The sequence below is a fragment of the Struthio camelus genome, chromosome 3 (assembly GCF_040807025.1).
Source record: "Struthio camelus isolate bStrCam1 chromosome 3, bStrCam1.hap1, whole genome shotgun sequence".
In the NCBI taxonomy this organism is placed as follows: domain Eukaryota; kingdom Metazoa; phylum Chordata; class Aves; order Struthioniformes; family Struthionidae; genus Struthio; species Struthio camelus.
The window spans coordinates 69,300,698-69,320,726 of record NC_090944.1 but is presented as its reverse complement, the minus strand read 5'-3'; the positions used below and the strand labels follow the sequence as shown (position 1 = coordinate 69,320,726).

The following is a 20,029-nucleotide window of genomic DNA, read 5'->3' as shown; positions in this document are numbered from 1 at the left end:
CAGTCCTCATCCTGCAGTTCTTAATATATCCTATTCTTATCATTGTGTCACATGATATAACAGAGTGTGACCAACTATTGTTTATGAAAGGTAAGGTTAGGCTTGTGCTACTTTTGCTAAGTGCTGCTAGGTGGCAATATGCTACCTAGAAAATCATGAGCTTCCAACCACCATCGTTCTCCTTTGCTTAGGACATAGCTGGGACTTTATGTACTGTTTCACTTAGAAAAGGATGTCCTTGGAGCAGGACCTGTTGAAAGCTGTGTTTCCCTCACAAGTATCACCCATTTCAACTTAGGATTAATGTTTTCCAGAAAAAAACATAGGACTGTATCCTACTGGAAAAATCTCTTCTGTGTGAACAGGAGAGAAAAAATTCTTTACACTGAAATAAGAGTCAGGCCCACCTGCTGCAATATTTCTGTTTATATTGGGAGAGTCGTACTAAGGGAATGAATTCTTCTGTTATATGAAGATATCGCCACCTGGGACTAGAATATTCCATATTCTTACAGGGTCCTCTTAACAATATAAGATTAAAAATATCTCTTCAGAGCGCAAAGATTTTTCTGTCTTCCAAATACATAATTTAACTGAAATCCTTTACATTTTCGATCAAAATATTTAATTAACTAGAACAACTTTAGGACATTGGTATTGACAGTTGGGTTGAAAAACAGCTTTAATAAAGGTGGAGAAGAAGTATATCCATCTTTCATCCATGCTACAAATACTTAAAACCGAGTCATCTTACACATGTGTACTAACAAAGAGATAGCAATGAAGACTGGTTCATATCTGCATATTGCTTTGAATACCCAAAATGATGTGCATTAAAACAAGTATTCATTTTCGCTTGATCTGGTTCTTGGCATGGTAGCACACATTCTTCCATGAGGTGGCACAGGGTTGGAAACCAATGCAAAGAGAAAGCGGGACTGTAAATGAACATGCAAATTTTATGCCAGCTGTATGTTTACATGAAATTACAGCTTAAGATTAATCATTTCCCATGCAGGGATAGCTTTCAGCTGGCCCTGTCGTCCCTCTGACCGATCGCTGGGGCAGGCGAGCTGGACCTGACGTTTGGGAGCCGGCGGCCAGGACCGCTCCTTTTGGCAGCTGCACTTAAGGCAGGAGGTTAAACAGACATACAAGTGAACGTGGAGAACCTGAGTTGCTCCTCACCCTGATGCGAATAAGGCAGTAACTCCCTTCCTGTTGACAACACACCACTTGTGAAAGCAAACTGCGTGAGTGGGTGGGAAGTCCGGGCCTCGCCTCTCGGGGGAACAATATCGCAAAGGTTGATGAACGGTGGCTTCGCTCTGGTTCGAATTCTCCAGGCAGAAGCACGTATCATAATTTGAGCTAGATGAGGTGAGACGTTGTTCCAGGAAGACAGAGACCTTAGCTTGATTATGTTGACTTAAGGTAGAAATTCTGCTTTTTGTTTTTTTCCTGCACTAGTAGCCTACTTTGCTAAAAATACAACAATTTGCTTATGTGGTATTTAGTAGCCTTATAGCTAACAAACATCATCTGCGGCCAAACCGCTGCAGTGCAGAGTGACTTTATACCGCCCGAGGGCGTTCGTAAGCGGGTGCCACCCGGAGCCACGAACGGCCCCAACGGCACCAGCTGCTCCTCGCCGCCTGCCGCTCTGTCCGCGTTGGTCTGACGGGCGCCCACCTGGGCTTCCCCTTCCACAAAACGTCCACGGGACGGGCGAAGGGGAGCCCGGGGGACGGCCCGCGCACCGCACGCCTTTCGTGCCATAACCGGCCACCACGGAGAGGCGACAGGGGCCAGCAGGCCGCGCCGCGCAGCGCTGCGCCCCTCACTATGACGTCACACGAGCGCGCCAGTGACGCGGTGCTGACGCTCTGCGCGCACTCAGCGCGGTCCCGGGAAGAGGCGGCGGCGGCGGCCCTGCCGGCCGTTGGGGCCGTTGGGGCGGAGCTGTTGCCGGCGGTTCCGCTTTCCGCACCGCCCCCTTCCCCTCTCTCCGCCCCTCCGCCCGCCCCGTCCGAGGGCGGCGGGGCCGCGCCGCGGGGCAGGTCAGTGCGGGCTGCGGGGCGCCGCCTCCCCCCGGCCTGGTCCCGGGGGTCGGGTCCTGCCGGGTGCCGGGGAGGTTTGGGAGGGGGGAGGTGTCTGTCGGTGGGGGCGTCGCCTTGGAGCCGGGTGGCGCCCCGCGGCCCGGCCCAGGCCTTGGTGCTGCGGCGGGGGCCCGGCCCGAGGGAGGCAGTGGGGAGGGGGTGAGGGAGGCCTGTGGCCCCCAAGGAGACCCGCTCTCCTGAGGCTGCTGGTAGCAATTCTTCTTTTTTTTTTTTTTTCCCCTTGTCAGGGCCAAAAATGTGTGTGAAAGTTAGATTAAGTACTTCAGGCGTGCACTACTACAGGTGCTCTACGTTGGTGCCCTTGTGGGGATTTTGGCCTCCCTTAAGGTCAACAGTGAGGACCCAGGGCTGGGGAAGGGGTATTCCTCCCGGCAGATGTTTGCTTTCATCCCAGGGTAATGCAGCACAGCGTGTATTTGTCCTCCGGAATTTATCACGTAGGGCCAGGGCCAAGGAGGCAGAGGACAACTGTCCTGCTGTCCTCCTGTTGGTTCCTGGTGTCGGAACAGGGGGCAGAGGACGTGCGTTGTGCAGTTGCTGTCAGCAGGGCTGTTTACTCCTAACGCTGATGGTAACAGGAGCAATGTGGAAGAGCAGTGCGCTGAGTGGAGTCCAGAGCGCTGCTAGACTCCAAAATTTTTCGAGGCAAATTCATCCTTGGGAAAGCATCGATGTTTGAGGTCGAAGCTATGATGAATGTATATTTGCGCTTTTAATCATTAACCGTTTGGTGTCTAAGAAGCAAATGGTGAGTTGACCATGCTCGTTTCTGTTCCTGTTAAGCAGTGCCTCTGTTCCTTTTAAAGGTGTCCAATGGTACGTAATGGACAATGAGTTTTATGTGAACTTGAAACTCTTTTCTGTCACCGTTATACAGGGACCTTCACTAACAGGCAAACTGGACCTCTTTAGGTATAGCACTGAAAAATAAAGATACTGCGTGCTTTTTGCTGAACATAACAGATCCCTTGTGCAAGGACCTTTTCTGTGAGATTCATATCTTGTACTCACCATTTGACCAAACCCAAATTTTATTAGGTGATGTCATATGTATTTATGGAAAGACCTGTTCTGTCAGCTCTTTTGCATCCTTGAAGAAAACAGTTTTCACTGGTCATGAGTATATTTTTGTAATTTGTTTACTGGTTTTACAACAGTACAAAGTTCGGACCAGTTAAACCCATTTCTGTGGCAAGAGCTTAATTATTCTCTTTTGGCGTGTTGACTGCTCTGTATATCTTAATTTGGCAGGTGAAAGTGCAAGAGAACTTTGGGCCGCTGTGTAAGTGAATTTGTGGCAGGAGTTTAGTGCTTGTAGACTTTGGCAGCAGCTTTCCAGACATATATTTCAATGAGAGAGGTGGGGCGTTTATTCTTAAGCTGCTGTGATTTCTCTCTAGCACAATGGCAGTCAGGCCCTCGAAGGGAGTGGAATGATGGAAATGACGATGCCCCTTTTCTGATAATCGTCTGTGCAGCTTTTGCTGGAATGCAGCATTACTTCTGCAAAGGAAAGACTTTTGAGATGACAGTGAAAATAAATTAACTTAAAAAATAATAATAATAAAAAAAAATTAAGCCGAATTAAGCCGTGATTAAAAGAGACTATAATTGGTTAGGAACAAGAGAGACAGTACAGGTCTAAACCTTAGCCTGGAGGGAGCATTTAAAAAAAACAAAACAGAGAACGAGTAAATTGGAAAACACTTAACTTGCCATCCAAAAATTCAGCTGTTCAGAAAGAATGGTGTCTGCTGAAAGAAAATAGGGATGAAGGCAGGGAAGAGGTGTAAATGATGAGCCAGATGAAAGGAAAAACAACTGAAACCACTTTGTTTTTTAACTTGTAGTGTTAAAAGATTTTTTCCACAATTTATTTTTATTTCTTGTAAGCCAATTTTGAAACAATTTAAGTTTGGATACAACTGTATATCAACAATCCAATTCAATTAGATCTCAACAATTTAAATATCTTCTCAGTTCTTGCTTTCTTAGCTCCTGGACAAGTAAACATTGTTTCTAACACTGACACTGAAAAGTGGGAGCCAGAACTGTCTGTTCTCTGACATAATGGCTAAAAGACAGTCCTTTATAATACTAGCTACTTCTAAGGCCCATTTTTAGAGGGGCTGCAAAGCTCTTTAAGGATCTTTGCATTGAACTAGAGGGTTTATTGATGCAACCTAATTTGTCCATTTTCCACAATATGGGTACCAGAGACAGTGTGCTAAAAGTCTGAGTGAGGTTCAGCAGGCTTGGGAGCTTCTGCAACTTGAAAAAGGCATGAGTTAGACCCCTTAGCCTGCTTAAGATCTGCTCGCTGCTTTCTTCTGACTGCATATAAGACAGCTGGTGAGGTGACTGCCCCTAGCTTGCCTCAGCTGGTAATTAGAGTTGGAAGGACCTGTTATATAACATGTTTAAGTTGATCTAACCCATTTTTGACCGAAGGAATTAGCGATGCCTAAGCAGGTGAGGTAGGTAGGTGTCTCTGTAACCTTCAGGTGAAGGGTGGTGACAAGCAGCGGGCAACAGTAGCCTCTTCAGCCAGTGTTGCTGAGGAACTCTGTAGGTGATAACTCCTTCCCTCACCTTTATTGTGTCTGATATCGTGGTCCGTGACTCCTGGTCCCTGTGAGGTCCTTTCTCTTGACTAGAATTTCATCTGGTGCCGTCCCCTGTTTGATTTTGCTGTTGCTAAATACCTTCTTTCTGTCCAAGAACTCTTTTTTTTTTTTTTTTTCCTCCCCCAAAGTCATTGACCAGCCCGTTGTCCCAGGTTTCAGTCAGTTAGTGTTAATGACTGTCACTCATTCTCAACCTTCCTTTTTTCTACAGATGGAGTATTTTCATGCTTTGGTTATCTCTTTCCTTCCTGCTCTGCTCTTTTGTCTGCTTTCACATTATAAGGTCTGTTGTGCAGGTTCTCAGTTTTGGGTCACCACTTGCTTTCCATTCATTAGTCCATCGCTGTGGAACATAGTGCAGCATCTGACAGTCGCTCATTGTTCTCTAGTACAAATGAATGCCTTCCACAGCGGCTGTTAACACACACGTGGGCAAACACACAGTTGAACCAAGAATCCTGATCATCTTGATGTCAACTGAAGACAATTTCTACCCCTTTCTCAGTTTCCCACTTTCACACTTCTGTGCTTGTCACTGAAATTGCTCCTGCTGGAGGGCTTCATCTAGTCAAGTTCTCCTGGGTTTCATGACCTGCTGGCTACCTTTGATGCTGTTGGCAGTGTTATGGAAGTGACATACCTTCTCTTGGTTGTGCTTTCACCTTTGTAATTGTTCTTTTGCAATGTCATTTGACTATTTTCATTTCCCTGAGATTTTGTTTATGGATTTTGTATGCAATATCTTTTTTTTTTTTCTTTTTTTCCCCTGCACTTAATCTCAGGATATCTTTATCCAAAACCAGAGTTTGTGCTGCTGTCTCTTTGCAGGGGATTCACAGATCTGTATTGCCCTTCACACCTGACACTTCCTGCCCCAAATAAAAGGGTATGTGCCTTTCTCTGATGTATCACAGATGACTGGCCAGTCATTGTAAGCTCAGCATGATAAAAACACATCCACACATCTCTTCTCCCCAGTTGTTTTCCAGTGACTCTCTTGCATATTTTATCTTGCTGATTATTTCTGTGTAGATACTCTCTAATGCAGCTTTTCATGTTCATGCATGCAGGTCAAATGCTCATGTGAGCTCACAGCATATTTTCTCTGGCTTGTCTTAGATCCACCCACTGAGGAGGTTGCTATGTGTTTCCCTTATCTGTTGCTCTGACCACCTATCTTTATGCTATCTCTTTTGGCAGCAGCTGGCAATATTGCCCAAGGTTGCTATTTGATGCAGTGTGTGAGAAGACAAAAATTGAGGTTGCAACAGAATAATGGTGTATGGCAAATATGTTTGGGTGTGAACTGGGGCTTATAGTTTCCCATGGAATCTCCTCAATTAGAAAGGGAAGATTTAGTGCTGGTGTTTCCTCCATTCTCCCTCCCCACCACCCCATCATCTTTTTCTTAACGTTATGTGAGCTGAACTTTAACTAAGCAGTTACCAGGCCTCTGTTACATATTTTTGTTTATGTGTATGTGCCTGTGTGTCTGTCTGTACATAAATATATATACATATAGTTCTTGCATAAGTTTATCATTTCCTTGATACTGAAATTTTGGGTGTGTGTTCATATTAACCAGGGATCTGCTAGCCCCCAGGCAAGGGTAATATACAGCCATGTGAGTGCCAAATGGTTTTAAAAAATTATCTTATGTTAAAGGTCCAATAACAAGTTACAGTTATAACTGGAGACTGTGGAATGAACAATTACTGCTTATCTGTTAGTTGTCACCAGCGACATGTTAAAGGTATGGCAGTTTTAAAAACATTTGAGAAATACTAGTTGTCCATAGTGTTCATTATTACTGTCAGAAATTTGGTCACTATAAAAACCATCCATAAATTATATGCCCCAGAGAAGTTAGTGGCTATAGTAGGTCTCTCTTCTTAAAATTAGATTAAGGCTTCATTTCTGGAAATGTATCTAAACAGACGTAATTACTTTATGCTAAACGGAAGATTCCAAAATTCTGATGTGATAAATATCTCTTTGTCCTACAACACTATTCTGATTACTGCAGTATCTTTCTTGCATTGCTTTCACTTATGGTACAAAAAAAAAAATCAATCTCTGTCATGCAGTGGATTGCAAGTGTTCCATTTTGATTGAAACTTTGAAATTTTGTTAGAGATCAGCAGAAATCCCTTTAGTTTCAGTGAGCTGAAGCTTAAATAACATGTTTTTCCTGAGTGGTTAGCCTTCTGTGACTGAGCTATTAAAATAAAATATTATTTATTAAAAAAAAAAAAGTAGTAGGTGCTGACCAGCACCGTAAGAGATGATTTTAGAAAAAAAACGTTCAATGATAATACCTTACATGAATCATTAATCATGACTCATGATCAGCAGGCAGTGATGTCCAATTTGTTTTCTAATCCCTCACTTGCTGATGCTCTTTATTACCATAGTGATAATATTAAAGAGTTGTTAGTGCATATAACCACGCAGTTAAAAATGGCAGACTCCTTTTCATGGACTAAAATTTCCATATCTTAAGTCTGTTCTGCTCTGTACATTTTTTGACATGTAAAACCTAAGTAGTATAAAAGTGATCAAACAAGTATAATTTGGCAGGGAGTTAGGTTAGCAGAACAGATTTTTTGCTTTCGAGCCAATCATTGTGGGTTTCTAGACAATTAAATCTAGTCTGTCTTCTTAAGAAGATTGGGGAGGTTTTCTGTCCATTAAAAATTGGGAACTAATTGTTCTGTGTCAAATCAAGCACGGTACAGGAGAGCCCCGTGCAAGCTTTTACCATCATTTACCACTGTGCTACACCTTGCAGTGAAAGCCTGCACTATTCATGTTTTGATGTTTGTTTTCTCCTGAGCAAAAACTAGTAGCTGGATAGAAGGTTTTATTGCATGAATGTGTGCTAAGGAATGGCTAGTGAAGTTCTAGAGCAGCAGCTTATTTTCACTGGTGAATGTGGGTTGCCATAACTGTCAAAGATGAGCGAATTAACAAAATTTATTTAGTATTCTGGCACCCTGCTGTATGAGAAGATGTCAGAAATAAAGAGCCTGAATATAAAAAGAACAATTTTGCTAAGAAACCAGATTTGGAAACCTCTTTTCACCCTTAAAATTTTACCAGTAAAAGGAGTTTTAAAAGCTCTGAAACATAATAGCTGAAATCACAGAATCACAGAATGGTTTAGGTTGGAAGGGACCTCTGGAGATCATCTAGTCCAACCTCCCTGCTCCAGCACAGTCATCTAGAGCATATTGCCCAGGATCACATCCAGACGGGTTTTGACTATCTCCAGGGAAGGAAACTCCACCACCTCTCTGGGCAACCTGTTCCAATGCTCTGTCACCCTCACAGTGAAGAAGTTTTTCCTCAGCTTCAGATGGAACTTCCTGTGGTTCAGTTTGTGCCTGGTGCCTCTTGTCCTGTTGCTGGGCACCACGGAGAAGAGGCTGGCCTCATCCTCTTGACACCTTCCCTTCAGATACTTGTACACATTGATGAGATCGCCTCTCAATCTTCTCTTCTCCAGGCTGAACAGGCCTGGAGTCTCTTGCAGTCTTTCTTCATAAGAGAGGTGCTCCAGCCCTCTAATCATCTTGGTAGCCCTCCGCTGGACTCTCTCCAGCAGTGCCATGTCTCTCTTGGATTGGGGAGCCCAGAACTGGACACACTACTCCAGGTGAGGCCTCCCCAGGGCTGAGGAGAAGGGCAGGATCACCTCCCTCCACCTGCTGGCAACACTCTGCCTCATGCACCCCAGGAGACCATTGGCCTTCTTGGCCACCAGGGCACATTGCTGCCTCATGCTTAACTTGTTGTCCACCAGGACTCTCAGGTCCTTCTCGGCAGAGCTGCTTTCCAGCAGGTCAGCCCCCAGCCTTTACTATTGCATGGGGTTATTCCTCCCTAGGTGCAGGACCCTGCCTTTGTTGAACTTCAGGAGGTTCCCCTCTGCTCATCTCTCCAGCCTGTCCAGGTCCCTCTGAATGGCAGCACAGCCTTCTGGTGTGTCAGCCACTCCCCCCAGTTTAGTATCATCAGCCAACTTGCTGAGGGTGCACTCTGTCCCTTCTTCCAGGTCGTGGATGAATACATTGAACAAGACTGGACCCAGGACTGACCCCTGGGGGACACCACTAGCTACAGGCCTCCAACTGGACTCTGCGCCACTGACCACAACCCTCTGAGCTCGGCCATCCAGCCAGTTCTCAATCCTCCTCACTGTCCACTCATCCAGGCCACACTTCCTGAGCTTACCTATGAGGATGTTATGGGAGACAGTGTCAAAAGCCTTGCTGCAGATAATGTTGCGGATTAATATTAGAATGTGCATAGATAGAGAGTGTTAAGGTTAGTGTTAGAAGCAGCCTGGCAATGTCATTTATGAATTAAAGAATCTTATATTCAATCATATGTTAACTTGGTGTCACTTTTATTACGTTACACTTGAATGCAGGAAACAGCTGATCATGGCAGATTAAAACCTTGAATTTCATGAGGAACTCGGAAGACTCTTCACATCTTTCACTAGAAGTTAACAAAAATGATCCGAAGTAGGATTCTCTACTATGCATGTCAAATTATAATGCATGGATTTGGATAAGCCTTACAAGTTTTTGTGTTGCACATGTAGGACAGCACTGCAGGGTTTGAGGTAATGTGGCAGGACAGGTATGACATAGGAGACTCTCTTTAAAATCTCCTGGTATGACACGTGTGCTTTAGCATCCCCTGATGTGATTGCTGTGCAAACTCCTCCTCCATTTAGATGAGAATTATACCTGCCCCAACAGAAGCTTTTTCTACTTTAGTATAGGATGGTGCTGCTAGCTACAAGATAAATGTACTGCTGACAGGATTGTTCACTTCTTTCATTCTACACTGTATCTGTGTATATATTTTAATGTGTGTTTGCTTATTCATATGTATGATTATATAACATACATTTTCAAAATTTCAGTCTATTTGTTGTAAGAAACCCTGGACACAGCATTAATATCTATCTATCGTTAAATTCAGTCTCAGATGAGTATGTTTCGTCTTCTGGGTTCATCTTAGAAAAGCTTTCCAGAACCTTCTTGCTAATCTTGGAAAAATCTTGTTTCTGCCAAAATGCAACTAAAGTCAGAGAAGGTCTTTTTCCCAGTTCCCCAAAAAGTAAGCATCTACCATGTCTTTTGAACAGCTGTATGTATTATAAAGGGATTTGGGGCAAAGATGGGACTAGCTTAGCAAATTGCAAGATTTAAATATAAAACCTTTTTCTGTGACCTGTGAAGGTTCTTTTACTTCAGACTTTGAGTAGCTTCTAGGATGACTTCTTTTTCAGATCACCTGTCTCCTGTTCTGGTATTTACCCAAATTCCTTCTAATCACCTGTAAACCACTTTTTCTGTTAGAGCTTTTTCTGCAGTGAATGAAATAAAGCAAAGCCACACACAGTTCAAGGATTATATTTTATACAGACATTAGGTAATGACTTCTTGTCACTTCCTGGTATACATGGACGCTCTGTAGAGTGGGAATGGAAGAAGAATAAGCTGTGGATGCACTGGTACCTAGAAATGGGCTACCAATATTACATAGCTGTGTAAAAGGCAATGCTCAGTACGTAACACTATTGTACACATTTCCTCCTTTGGAGTACTAGATTGGTTCTGGTTGTTCTATGTTTAAGTAAGATGAATTCAAAGTGGAGCAAGAGCTACTGAAATGCTTGAGGGGAAGGCGTATGTCCACCAGGGGCTAGACAATGTCTCGCTCTCTTTTTTATTTTATTATTAGTACAGAGTAAGCTGGTGTAGAGGAAACTGTCCAGGATTTTTGAGCCTCTTTACCATTCTGCATCCAAATACTTTTGCATATTTTTTAGAAGAAAAGATTTTAAAATATGTTAATTTCTGGCTTAACTGCTAAAAACAATGCTTAAAACTCCTTCTATGTAACTTTGTGGGAGTAGGGTTAAACTAACAATTTTGCAAATCCTATCCATGGTGAGCAGGTTTCTGTAGATTTCTGAGATTGCTTCACCTCAGTGTTACTTTCTGCTATCCTGTTCCTCTCTTTGTTAGAGGACTGATGTGGATTTCAAAGGAAAATCTGATTCTTTTTCTTGGTGTTTCTTTCCAGAAATGGCAGTTTGTCAGTTGAAAAACTTACTTCAGACAACAAAAGAAAGGATAATACAACAGAGAATGGCATCACTATATGACTGTGCTCATGGCTATCAGGAAGACCTGGTAAAGAAGAAACTTGAGCAGTTTGCTGGTGGATCCATCAACCTTTCCAAAGAAGAGAATGGCATTGGAATCCTGACCTTGAACAACCCAAGGCTAATGAATGCCTTCACAGGTATTGTTGGGGATGCTATTTTCTTGTTGTGTGTTGTTTTTTATTATTATTATTATTATTATTATTTTCTTTCCCCTTCAGTTAGCTGTTTTAGCATTTTGCCCAAGCAAAATTAAAAGCTGTGCCTTAGTTAACAGAAGGAATGTTTGGCTTTTAATCAGAGGTGCGGCAAGTGCCTACTGCTCTGCATGGTAGTAGTTTTGCAGTAAACGTCATAAGAATGTAAGTTTTCAATGACACAAGGACTTTGTGGCAGAACATGCCCTTCCCCTTTTTTCAGTCAGCACACAGTTCTGCTGCTGTGCTCTTTCTTATTTCTCCTTTCTTTTTGTCTCTACTGCTGTGAAAACATACAGAGTATTTTTAGGAGGGTGGGTAAGTATCATCTTGGCTCTGTAGGTGGTGTAGAACGAATGAGTTTATTTCTTATTTATTGTTCTTTACCTGTGTAAAGATGTCTTTCCTGTAACTTAAGCTTTGGTAATTCAGTCTTTTCTAGCCACCCAAACTGGCTTCTATTTCTTCCTTTATCTGTCTTATATCTTAAATACCGATGACATGTTAAAAGAGGATTAGATGAGCTGGGTATTGTCAGCTGTTGCAGGTCAGGAATCTTCTTAATAATCTACCTTTACACTGGACAATACTTACCTATCAAAACCAAGTGCCACTTTTCATTAATCTTGTATTCTGAGAGGTTTTTCATCTCCAAGATAGTTAGGTATGTCTGCTGTCTCTCTATCTGAAATATTTCAATTTATACTGTTCTCTCCAGACATAAGTGATAAAGGTTCAGGGCCTGCCTCTACCTGAACTTGAGTTTTGCATGAGCCCTTACTCTAAGAAAGCCTTATCTCTTAATGTTTTGAAATGGATACATTTGTGTCATCTTGATGGGGTTTTTTTCCCCTGTTCTATTTTCCTGCCCAGTTCTCACTGTTCCTTTACTGTTAGCAAATCTATTTGCAACCCGCTAGCAGAGCATAGAGCTGTTTACATGGAGAACGTCAATCTACTATTAATGATAGCTGAAAGGAAGAGATCCTTACAGAGGAACAGAACTTGTGGTAATTCTACAGTTTCAATTCTGCAGTTTCCCTTTTGTTTCCTTTTTAAAAGCTGATCTGCAAAATTATTACCGAACTTGTAAACTTGAAAAGTTGTAGCTGAAAGATGTTAGGATGAAGATTATCTTTCAAAATGCCTTCCTGTCAGCATATACGTTATTATACAGTCTTAATTATATTGTTGCATGTTCTTTTTCTACAGATCTGTTTTTATTTTTCACTCAAAATAAAGCTTTGCAAGGGACAGCCTGTGGACTGTACCTTCTTGACTTGCTTGTTGTGGAAATCGAAAGGGGCATGAGAAATGAGAGGTAATAGCAGAAAGTACTGGTAAAGCCCAGTCTGTCATGGTGATCAGATGTAATATAAGTGGCTTAAACTTTCGTAGAGACTTACAACTATGTTCCTCTTTTTTTTTTTTCTGGATGCTTAACAGGAGGCTCTCAGAACTGATTTGTAGAAGTGCTGAGCAGTCACAGCTGCTATATAGGTCACTGGTAGCTGTGCTTTGAATGTACTAAGTGCTGGATAATGTTAATGTACTGAAAGTATATCATGCATATTTCAAATTGGACACCCAAAAGTATAGATAGTTTCTTTGGCTCAGCTAGTGGTCTAAAATAATCTCTCCTCTCCTCGTAGGAGTGCTGTGAAAATAAGTTATTAGTGTCTTTGAATTACTTAGACGGTATTGCAGCAAACAGAGGCTACAAAAACCTATGAGGAAATCAAGACTTCTGTCTTCATTTTGGACCCTGATTAACATATAGCAAATGAGGCATGGGACCAGGCACTTCTGTTTTAAGGTAGTGTGTAGAGCCCTGTGGAGGGAGTACTCTGTTTTACTACGTAAGAGCCACCAACATTTGCTGCGCCAATCTTGCTGTGGCAGTCTAGGAGGTCACTGCTCCTTTCTACTTTATACCTCCGACGGAGATTTTTATTGTCATGGCAGGGAGGGTAGAAGCAAAACTATATGCTGGCCCCTTGGCCACTGCAGTTGATGGTATGGGTTATTAATTCAAACTACAGTTGGTTTCAGTTTAACATTTCTGTCTGTGAACTGCAGTTGCTGAGAAGCTAGCAAGTAGGTGTTTCCACTTGCTGTATATAAAGTAATACCCTTCAGCAGAAATATGGAAAGGGATAGGCTGTGCAACCCCAAATTTGCCCCAGCAGGACCTGTTGACTTCATCTGCTACAGCCTATAAACACCCTGCCTCAAAGAAATTGTGTTGATTCTGTGTCTCAGGGCTTCTGAATAGTGGCAGATGTGAATTTATATATAAACGTAGGCTTCCTTTAGAGAGCTCTAAAACATCATTAAACTGTTGAGAGAAATCCTATTTACCAGGCATTTACTTCACGCAGCAGCTTTTTATCTCAAAGGAATTTTGTTTATTCTAAGGTTGAATAACTCATGGAACTGAAAGCAGAATAAAATTGTTAGCAAATTGGTAATGGGCAATGTGGAGGAGGTTAGGCCTTTCTTCTCCTCTTAATTGGAATCTGACAGCCACCTGTTTAAAACAGTCTTTTTGGAAACAAATGCTAATAATGTCAGTTTTAGCATGTTGGAACCAATTTTAGCAGTCTAACCTCTTGCTGAACTAAAGTTGACCTTAATTTAAAAGAAAATGGACCAGCTTGCAGGAACTAAATAACAGTGGTGACAATTTTACTGTCTGGAATTGACTTTAAAACATTCTTAAATTATAATTAAAAGGCAAACAATTTATTATTCGGGGTAAATTCAGTGCTGTGAAGAGGACGAACTTATGGGTATCAAATACTGAAAGACCAAGACAAACGGAAGGAGAGTTTGCTTTAGTGGTGTGGCCTAATCATTATATCAATCATCACAGACTGTGTCTATTGGTAAAATGATAGTTCATTGTTGCCCCTGTAGATGGTAACAGAAGGGATCTCCTCCTATGAGGAAGGGACAGGCTTTTTGAAGACTCGTGGTCCTTGCTGTTGCATACAGCTGCCTCATACAGTCCCTTTTTGGAAACTCCAATTCAGTTAGTTAGATTTTTGGCTCCTGTAATACTCTTACAGAAAGACTCTTTAGTACCTACCTGCTTTGATTATTAAAAGTATTGCAAACTGATTGCACTGTATCTTGACTCTGGCACAGCTTTGGCACCGACCTGAATACCTTTCTCATGAGAAAATGTGAGAAATATGGGCAAAGTGAAATCCACGGGATTGAGCCACATATGTTTAAAGAACAGCCGAAAAATCATTGTTGAATATACTGTCAAGCTGGCAAAGCATTGCAAGACCTAAAGAAATCTCTTCTAGGCCTTGTTCTGCTTGGTATTTTCACTCATGGCTTGGATGATGAAATGGAAAGTGAAATGCTGAATTTGTCAGATGACCCCAAACTGGGAGAACTTGCAAGGAGGTTGTATTTTGGAGCAGAGGAATGGAACTCAAAATGATCTTGATTAACTGCTGAAGGAGCGCAAGACCAAGAAAGTGAAATTCAATGAAAACAGATGTTATATGCCATACATAAGAAGCATGATTAAATTATAAATACAGAAAGGAAAGGAACTGGTAGCAGTGCTGAGATTTGTTAGAGGTTCATAGCCTGAACCTGGCAACGCAAAAAAACCCGGTATCATTCTGATTATATAGTATGTAAATGTCCACTTAATTCTGGCCCTCCTCGGGAACGTTGTCAAAAAGTGCTATTTTGGTGGCTGAGACCAAGACTGAGATGAAAGTGCTTTGTGGAACATTCGCTCTTGGCTTGGCACTGGGATGTTTGCTTCATAAGGGACTGCGAAGAAAAACAGGCAAGAAGGAAAATAACCCCAACTGGTAGGGATGGCTACTAGGAGACAATTTTAGGGCAGGAAAAATTCTGTGCATGCAGAGGTGGGGTTAAAAAGCAACAGTCCTGGCAGAAAAGCAGAGTCCTTGAGAGTTTTAATCTAAAGCACATTTGTATCGGAAGCAGGTGGGCCTATCTGTCTAAATTCTTGTCAAAGGAAGGTAGAGTTGAGAGTATGATCAACCTGCGTGTAGGCTGCTTTTTGAAACTCATTTCTGTAAGTGCTTTGTCTTAAGAGTAAATCTGAATGTGAGTCATAGGCGCTCAAAGAGGAAGAGCTTTAACTTAATGTTGGGTAAGCTCAGTTGGTGTGGAGGATGCTACAGTCTAGGACTAGCTCCAGAAATGGGGGATTTGTGCAATTCCACTTCAGGAAGGGCAGTGGCTGTAGCTTAAAACACTGTTGGTTACAGATGGGAAGACCAGTGAGGTAGTAAAAGTATAGCCAGCTTTGTGATGGTGACTGGGAAAGTTGTCCTCACTAGGTATTCAGTCACTAGCTATTGCATAGTTGTTGGTCATACTAATGTGAAGTAGATTAAAAACAAGGGTCTACTGGAAGGGAAAAGTTGGCCTTGCTGAGGAGTGAATTCTTTGGGGGTAAGTCACGTATTAATTCAAAATTCCCTGTAATCCAATAAAACATTAAAAGAGTTGTATGGGCATGGACTGTTGGAATACGTGTTTAAATTTCATGTATAGCTGATGAGAGGCAAGTGCTCTCAGAAGTCCCCAAAAGCACATCCTGCGAGGGTGAGTTCCGGCAATTCCTTTGGGTGGTGCATAAAATTTAAGTGCTTATATTGAACAAACTGGGTTCTACCCTCAGCAACTCATAATTAGTTTTCTGAATTGCACAAGCACCTCCATTCCACATTTTAAAGGTAGAGTTATACCCAGCTGTTTGACAACACTGATAATTTTGCTCCTTTTCATCCTCTTCTTTTTGAATTTCTTTAGGATGAAAATTAACCCAAAAATTTTGGGGGGAGAGGAGAGGAGTCTGTTCTATAACACTGGGAGTTATGATACTTACAACAGTTGTAGTCTGAGAAGGCTCTTAAACGTAATATTCTCATATGTTTGCATAAGCTAGAAGTAAAAGGCAAGTACTGTACAATCCGTACATTTGGAAGCAGTGATATACTCTGTAAAGATAGCCTTTCTAGACAGGTACCAGGGAAGGAATCAAAGATGTTTTAGAAAGATCTAAAGTACTTTGCTCCTACTTTCAAGTGCATTTTCTTTTAAAAGGACACTTTTAAATGTCGTTGGCTTCCAAGAGAGTTTGCTCTTCAGCTCTTTTTTTAGGAATCTTTATTAAAGCTGACTGGTTGTACCTGGAGTGTAACTTGCACATGATTCTTCTCTGTGCTCTGCCAGCTCTTTGGGCAGGATGAAATGAAGTTAACGTAAAGGTCATATGATGGATAGACCTTCCCATGGGTGGATACGTTTAAGTTCATGTGGCATGAATGCACGCAACTGCAAACAAAAATTATGCAGCTAGAGTTTATGCTTGCTTCCTTGCACGCTTTCGTTTTATGAACGTAGCACAGGCTTTGAAGAATATTTTTCAGATTTCCAGGAAGTGCATCTTTGAGGGTAAAAATGTGTGTCAGTGCTTGTGTGCAGGATATAAGGTGATGCGCTCTGTTGTATTTTTAAACCCATCACTTATCAGTGATAACTTATTTTTGGTAGTGAAAAATGTAATGTAAAATATGATGGTGATAATCACATCCTCTTAAAAGTTCTGCTTCTCCCCTTTATGTTAGGTACCATGATGCTAGAACTCCAGGAGAGGGTAACTGAATTGGAAAACTGGAAGGAGGGCAAAGGCCTTATCGTCTATGGCACTGGAAACACTTTTTGTTCAGGATCTGATTTGAATGCTGTCAAAGCAATGTCCAACTCCCAGGCAAGTAGTGATGCAAATTACGTTTTTGGAGAAAAATGAGCCCTGTGATATTCTGAGATCTCTTTCAGACAGAGATGTTTAACTATGCTTATGCTGCAATTATACATGCAAGTCACAGAATGGAGCTTTTCATGGTTCGAAAAATGTTGGCAGCCCCTTTAAGCAATGACTTAAGTGTTATTGTAATTGATTCATAGCTCTGAATTTGTACATAACATATTCTTCTTAGCCGCCTCTTTTAAAAATGTCATTTCAGTTTCTCAGAGCATCATACAGTGAATTTACATGTAAAATAACCTGTGTTTCAGTAGTTTGACCTTCTTATAAAGCAGATGCAAGAAATCATTCCTCATGTATTCTAAAGTCAAAAACAAATTTAAGAAGCATAGCTGCTATTACAGAAAGATTTCAGTTTTGTATACACTGTGCTTGTACCTGAATAAAATGCAGGGACAGCTTTGTCCTGTAAAGCTTTGGATTGATTTTATGTCAGGCGAGTCACGTGTGCAACTTCGGTGTTGAAGAGATGAGGGAATAGCAGCATCGCAATTTTTTTTACTGACACCACCTTGTCTTGACAATTTTTACACATGCTGCTATTCTTTTTATGGGTTAATATGTGTTCTTGTCTATGTGTGAAATAGGACCGTATCAATTTTTGGGGGTGGGGAGTTGTCTTCTGCTACTGTTCCATCCTAGTTTGCAGTTGTAGTAGCAGACAACCTGGTGCTTATTTGTGCTTATTGCAAATTTGCAGGCTTTGACATGAAAAATTCATTTTAATTGAGCATGTCAGTAAGAATACCAACTCAAGAACTCATTAATCTGGTATTTGTCTTTCCTGATGAGTTGTCTCTGTAGATGAAACTTAATATCTTAAAAAACAAACAAACAAACAAAGCAACAACAACTTAAATATTTTCACCTGATAAATAGGATGATCCGGTGCTCCACATTTTATTATAGGAAGCTTTGTTTCCTGTGTGGAACACCTTGACAGATGTGCTTTTCTAAGTATGGAGATACCATGCTTTATAGACATTAAAAAAAAAAAAAGACATCTCTAGATTTCAAAAATGATGTGTGATCTTAAAATGTCCAAGTGAAAACTCCTCGAAAATTGTATCTGAACTTTTCAGCTTAGTTTAGCGTTATGGTAACAGAAAAGATGCTGGGATTGGATATAGGCCTTTTTTTTTTTTTTTTTTTTTTCCTGACCTGCAATCTAAGTCTTCCTTTAGAATTCTGCATTCAGTAATTTTCAATGATGCCTGTTGCCATATAAACTGTGTTTGACATTTAGGATTCTGTATGTATGTTTATACACATTTCTTGGAGCTACTACAGTGGGAGAGAGCATTAATGTAAGGATTAGGATCTGTAATAGATGTTCTGGGCAAAATGACATGTGTAGGTATTGATTATAACTTTGAACATTCTCTGCAAAGAATCTAGATCTCATGCTAATGCTGAAATGCAAGTGTGAGAGTCACAAGAAATGGTCCAAGAAGAATTAAACCTAATTGCTCTGTTTCCTTGGCAGAGTTCAAACTATTTATCCCGAAGTGAGAATTTCTGTATAATGGCAAACGCCTAAACCATCTGTTTGGGATTTAATAGTCTTTTATTAAATAAAACTTGAATAGAATAAGGAATAGCATTTACTTTAGATTTGCAGAACTCTGCTCACTAACTTGCTGCACGTGAGTGAATTTTGTCTGGTTTCAGGTTAGGTTTTCACTGCAGGGGGATCCGTAAGGCAGAAAAAGTGAATAGGTTTGTGCCTGAACTGGTATGTGTTTTTCTTTCATTTTTGCAAGGCTTCTTTAGCTCATTTCTCTTAGTAATTACCAAAAACTTTTTTTTTCCTCCATCTGATTGGGTTTTTTTTTTTTTTGGGGGGGGGGGGGCAGTAGCGGGTATAACCTCTGTCATGGTTTGCCTTTTCCTGTTTTGCAGGAAAGGCAGATTGATGGCCAAGGATACTGAAGGATTTTCATGCCCTCTAGTGGCTCCACCTCCTCCGCCTCCTCTCATGTTGGGTTGTTCCTAACCCTGGAACAAACCCAGACACCCTGCCTGTTCTTCCTTGGCAGCTGCTAATGTCATGGTGACCAGCTTGGAGAAGGCAAATTAGCAGTGGAAATAAACATAAATAACTAAATCTGTCCTTGTGACCCTGCTTCCCAAGAGCAGTAACCTCGCTCTGGAGTGAAACTCGAAAAGCTAGCTAAACAGAAAGTGGAGGGGGGACGGAGGGCAGGCTCTTGAAAGGACAGCAAAGAAGGAGGAGGCATGAAGGAGATTTTCTGCTTTTTCTTGGTCTCTAGACGATATACAACAGTGATTCCCAAGCAGTAAGTGTTAGTAGACTTTTGAGCAGTTGGAACTGGTCTGTGGAGATGCTGTTCTCTTGGTGAAAGCAGGTTCTTCAGCTTTTGCAGCAAAGCAACCATTGGCATCGTTTTGTTTCCTACTTTCTATGAAAGTGACTTTCCTCTTCCCTTCCTCCGTCTGCCCCCCTTCCCCCACCAAGCTATTAATTCTTGTTTCCATGTGCAGAGCGTATGGAAATCTGTATTTTGTCTCGCTTTCTGCTTGTTAGTTTTCCTCTTACTCAGAAAACAGTACTATAGCTAAAAACATGATTATTCTACTAGACTCCAGTGAACACCTCTTACTCAGATAGAATACTCTAATAGCCATATTTTTCTTATCGGGAAGGCTTGAAGTATATGTTGGCCGGGACTCAAGTAATTATGATTTTTTTTTTTCAGGGTAGTTATTTGCTGCTCAGTATTTTTCCATGTGATGCACACTAATCTCTCTACCACCTGAGAGCATGAAGACCTTTATTTCTGTCTGCTCAATCGTAACTGCATTTATCAAGCTGGTCTGTTCTGGCATTAATCTATAATTACCATTTCGAAGTTTGGTATGAATTGAGATCATCAGTTTGAACACAAGGACTCTACTGTGATAGAGTGAAAACTGACTTTATCTGGAGAGCTTGTTTTTGGCTGCTTCCTGATGACTGCAGTATGAAAACTGTGCAAGTCCATATCTGAGCACCGGCACCTTTTATTTTCCTGTGGGGTTTGAGCTTTTTTTCTCGATTA

The 20,029-nt window shown here is 41.5% G+C and overlaps 1 protein-coding gene across 3 annotated transcripts in view; it reads left to right on the top strand.

Annotated features, from left to right (window-relative positions):
* Positions 1-1,850: 1,850 nt before the first annotated feature.
* Positions 1,851-20,029, top strand: part of ECHDC1 (ethylmalonyl-CoA decarboxylase 1) — a 44,854-nt gene continuing 26,675 nt past the window's right edge. The window contains exons 1-4 of one of the 3 annotated variants that reach the window (XM_068938225.1): positions 8,256-8,405; positions 8,805-9,076; positions 10,856-11,077; positions 16,768-16,910. In XM_068938225.1, the coding sequence (XP_068794326.1) occupies positions 10,858-11,077; positions 16,768-16,910 (363 nt within the window). In that variant the 5' untranslated portion in view covers positions 8,256-8,405; positions 8,805-9,076; positions 10,856-10,857. Of the gene's footprint in view, positions 2,061-2,369; positions 2,869-8,255; positions 8,406-8,804; positions 9,077-10,855; positions 11,078-16,767; positions 16,911-20,029 lie in introns of those variants that run through there. The other 2 variants (XM_068938224.1, XM_009682866.2) reach the window with 2 other exon arrangements.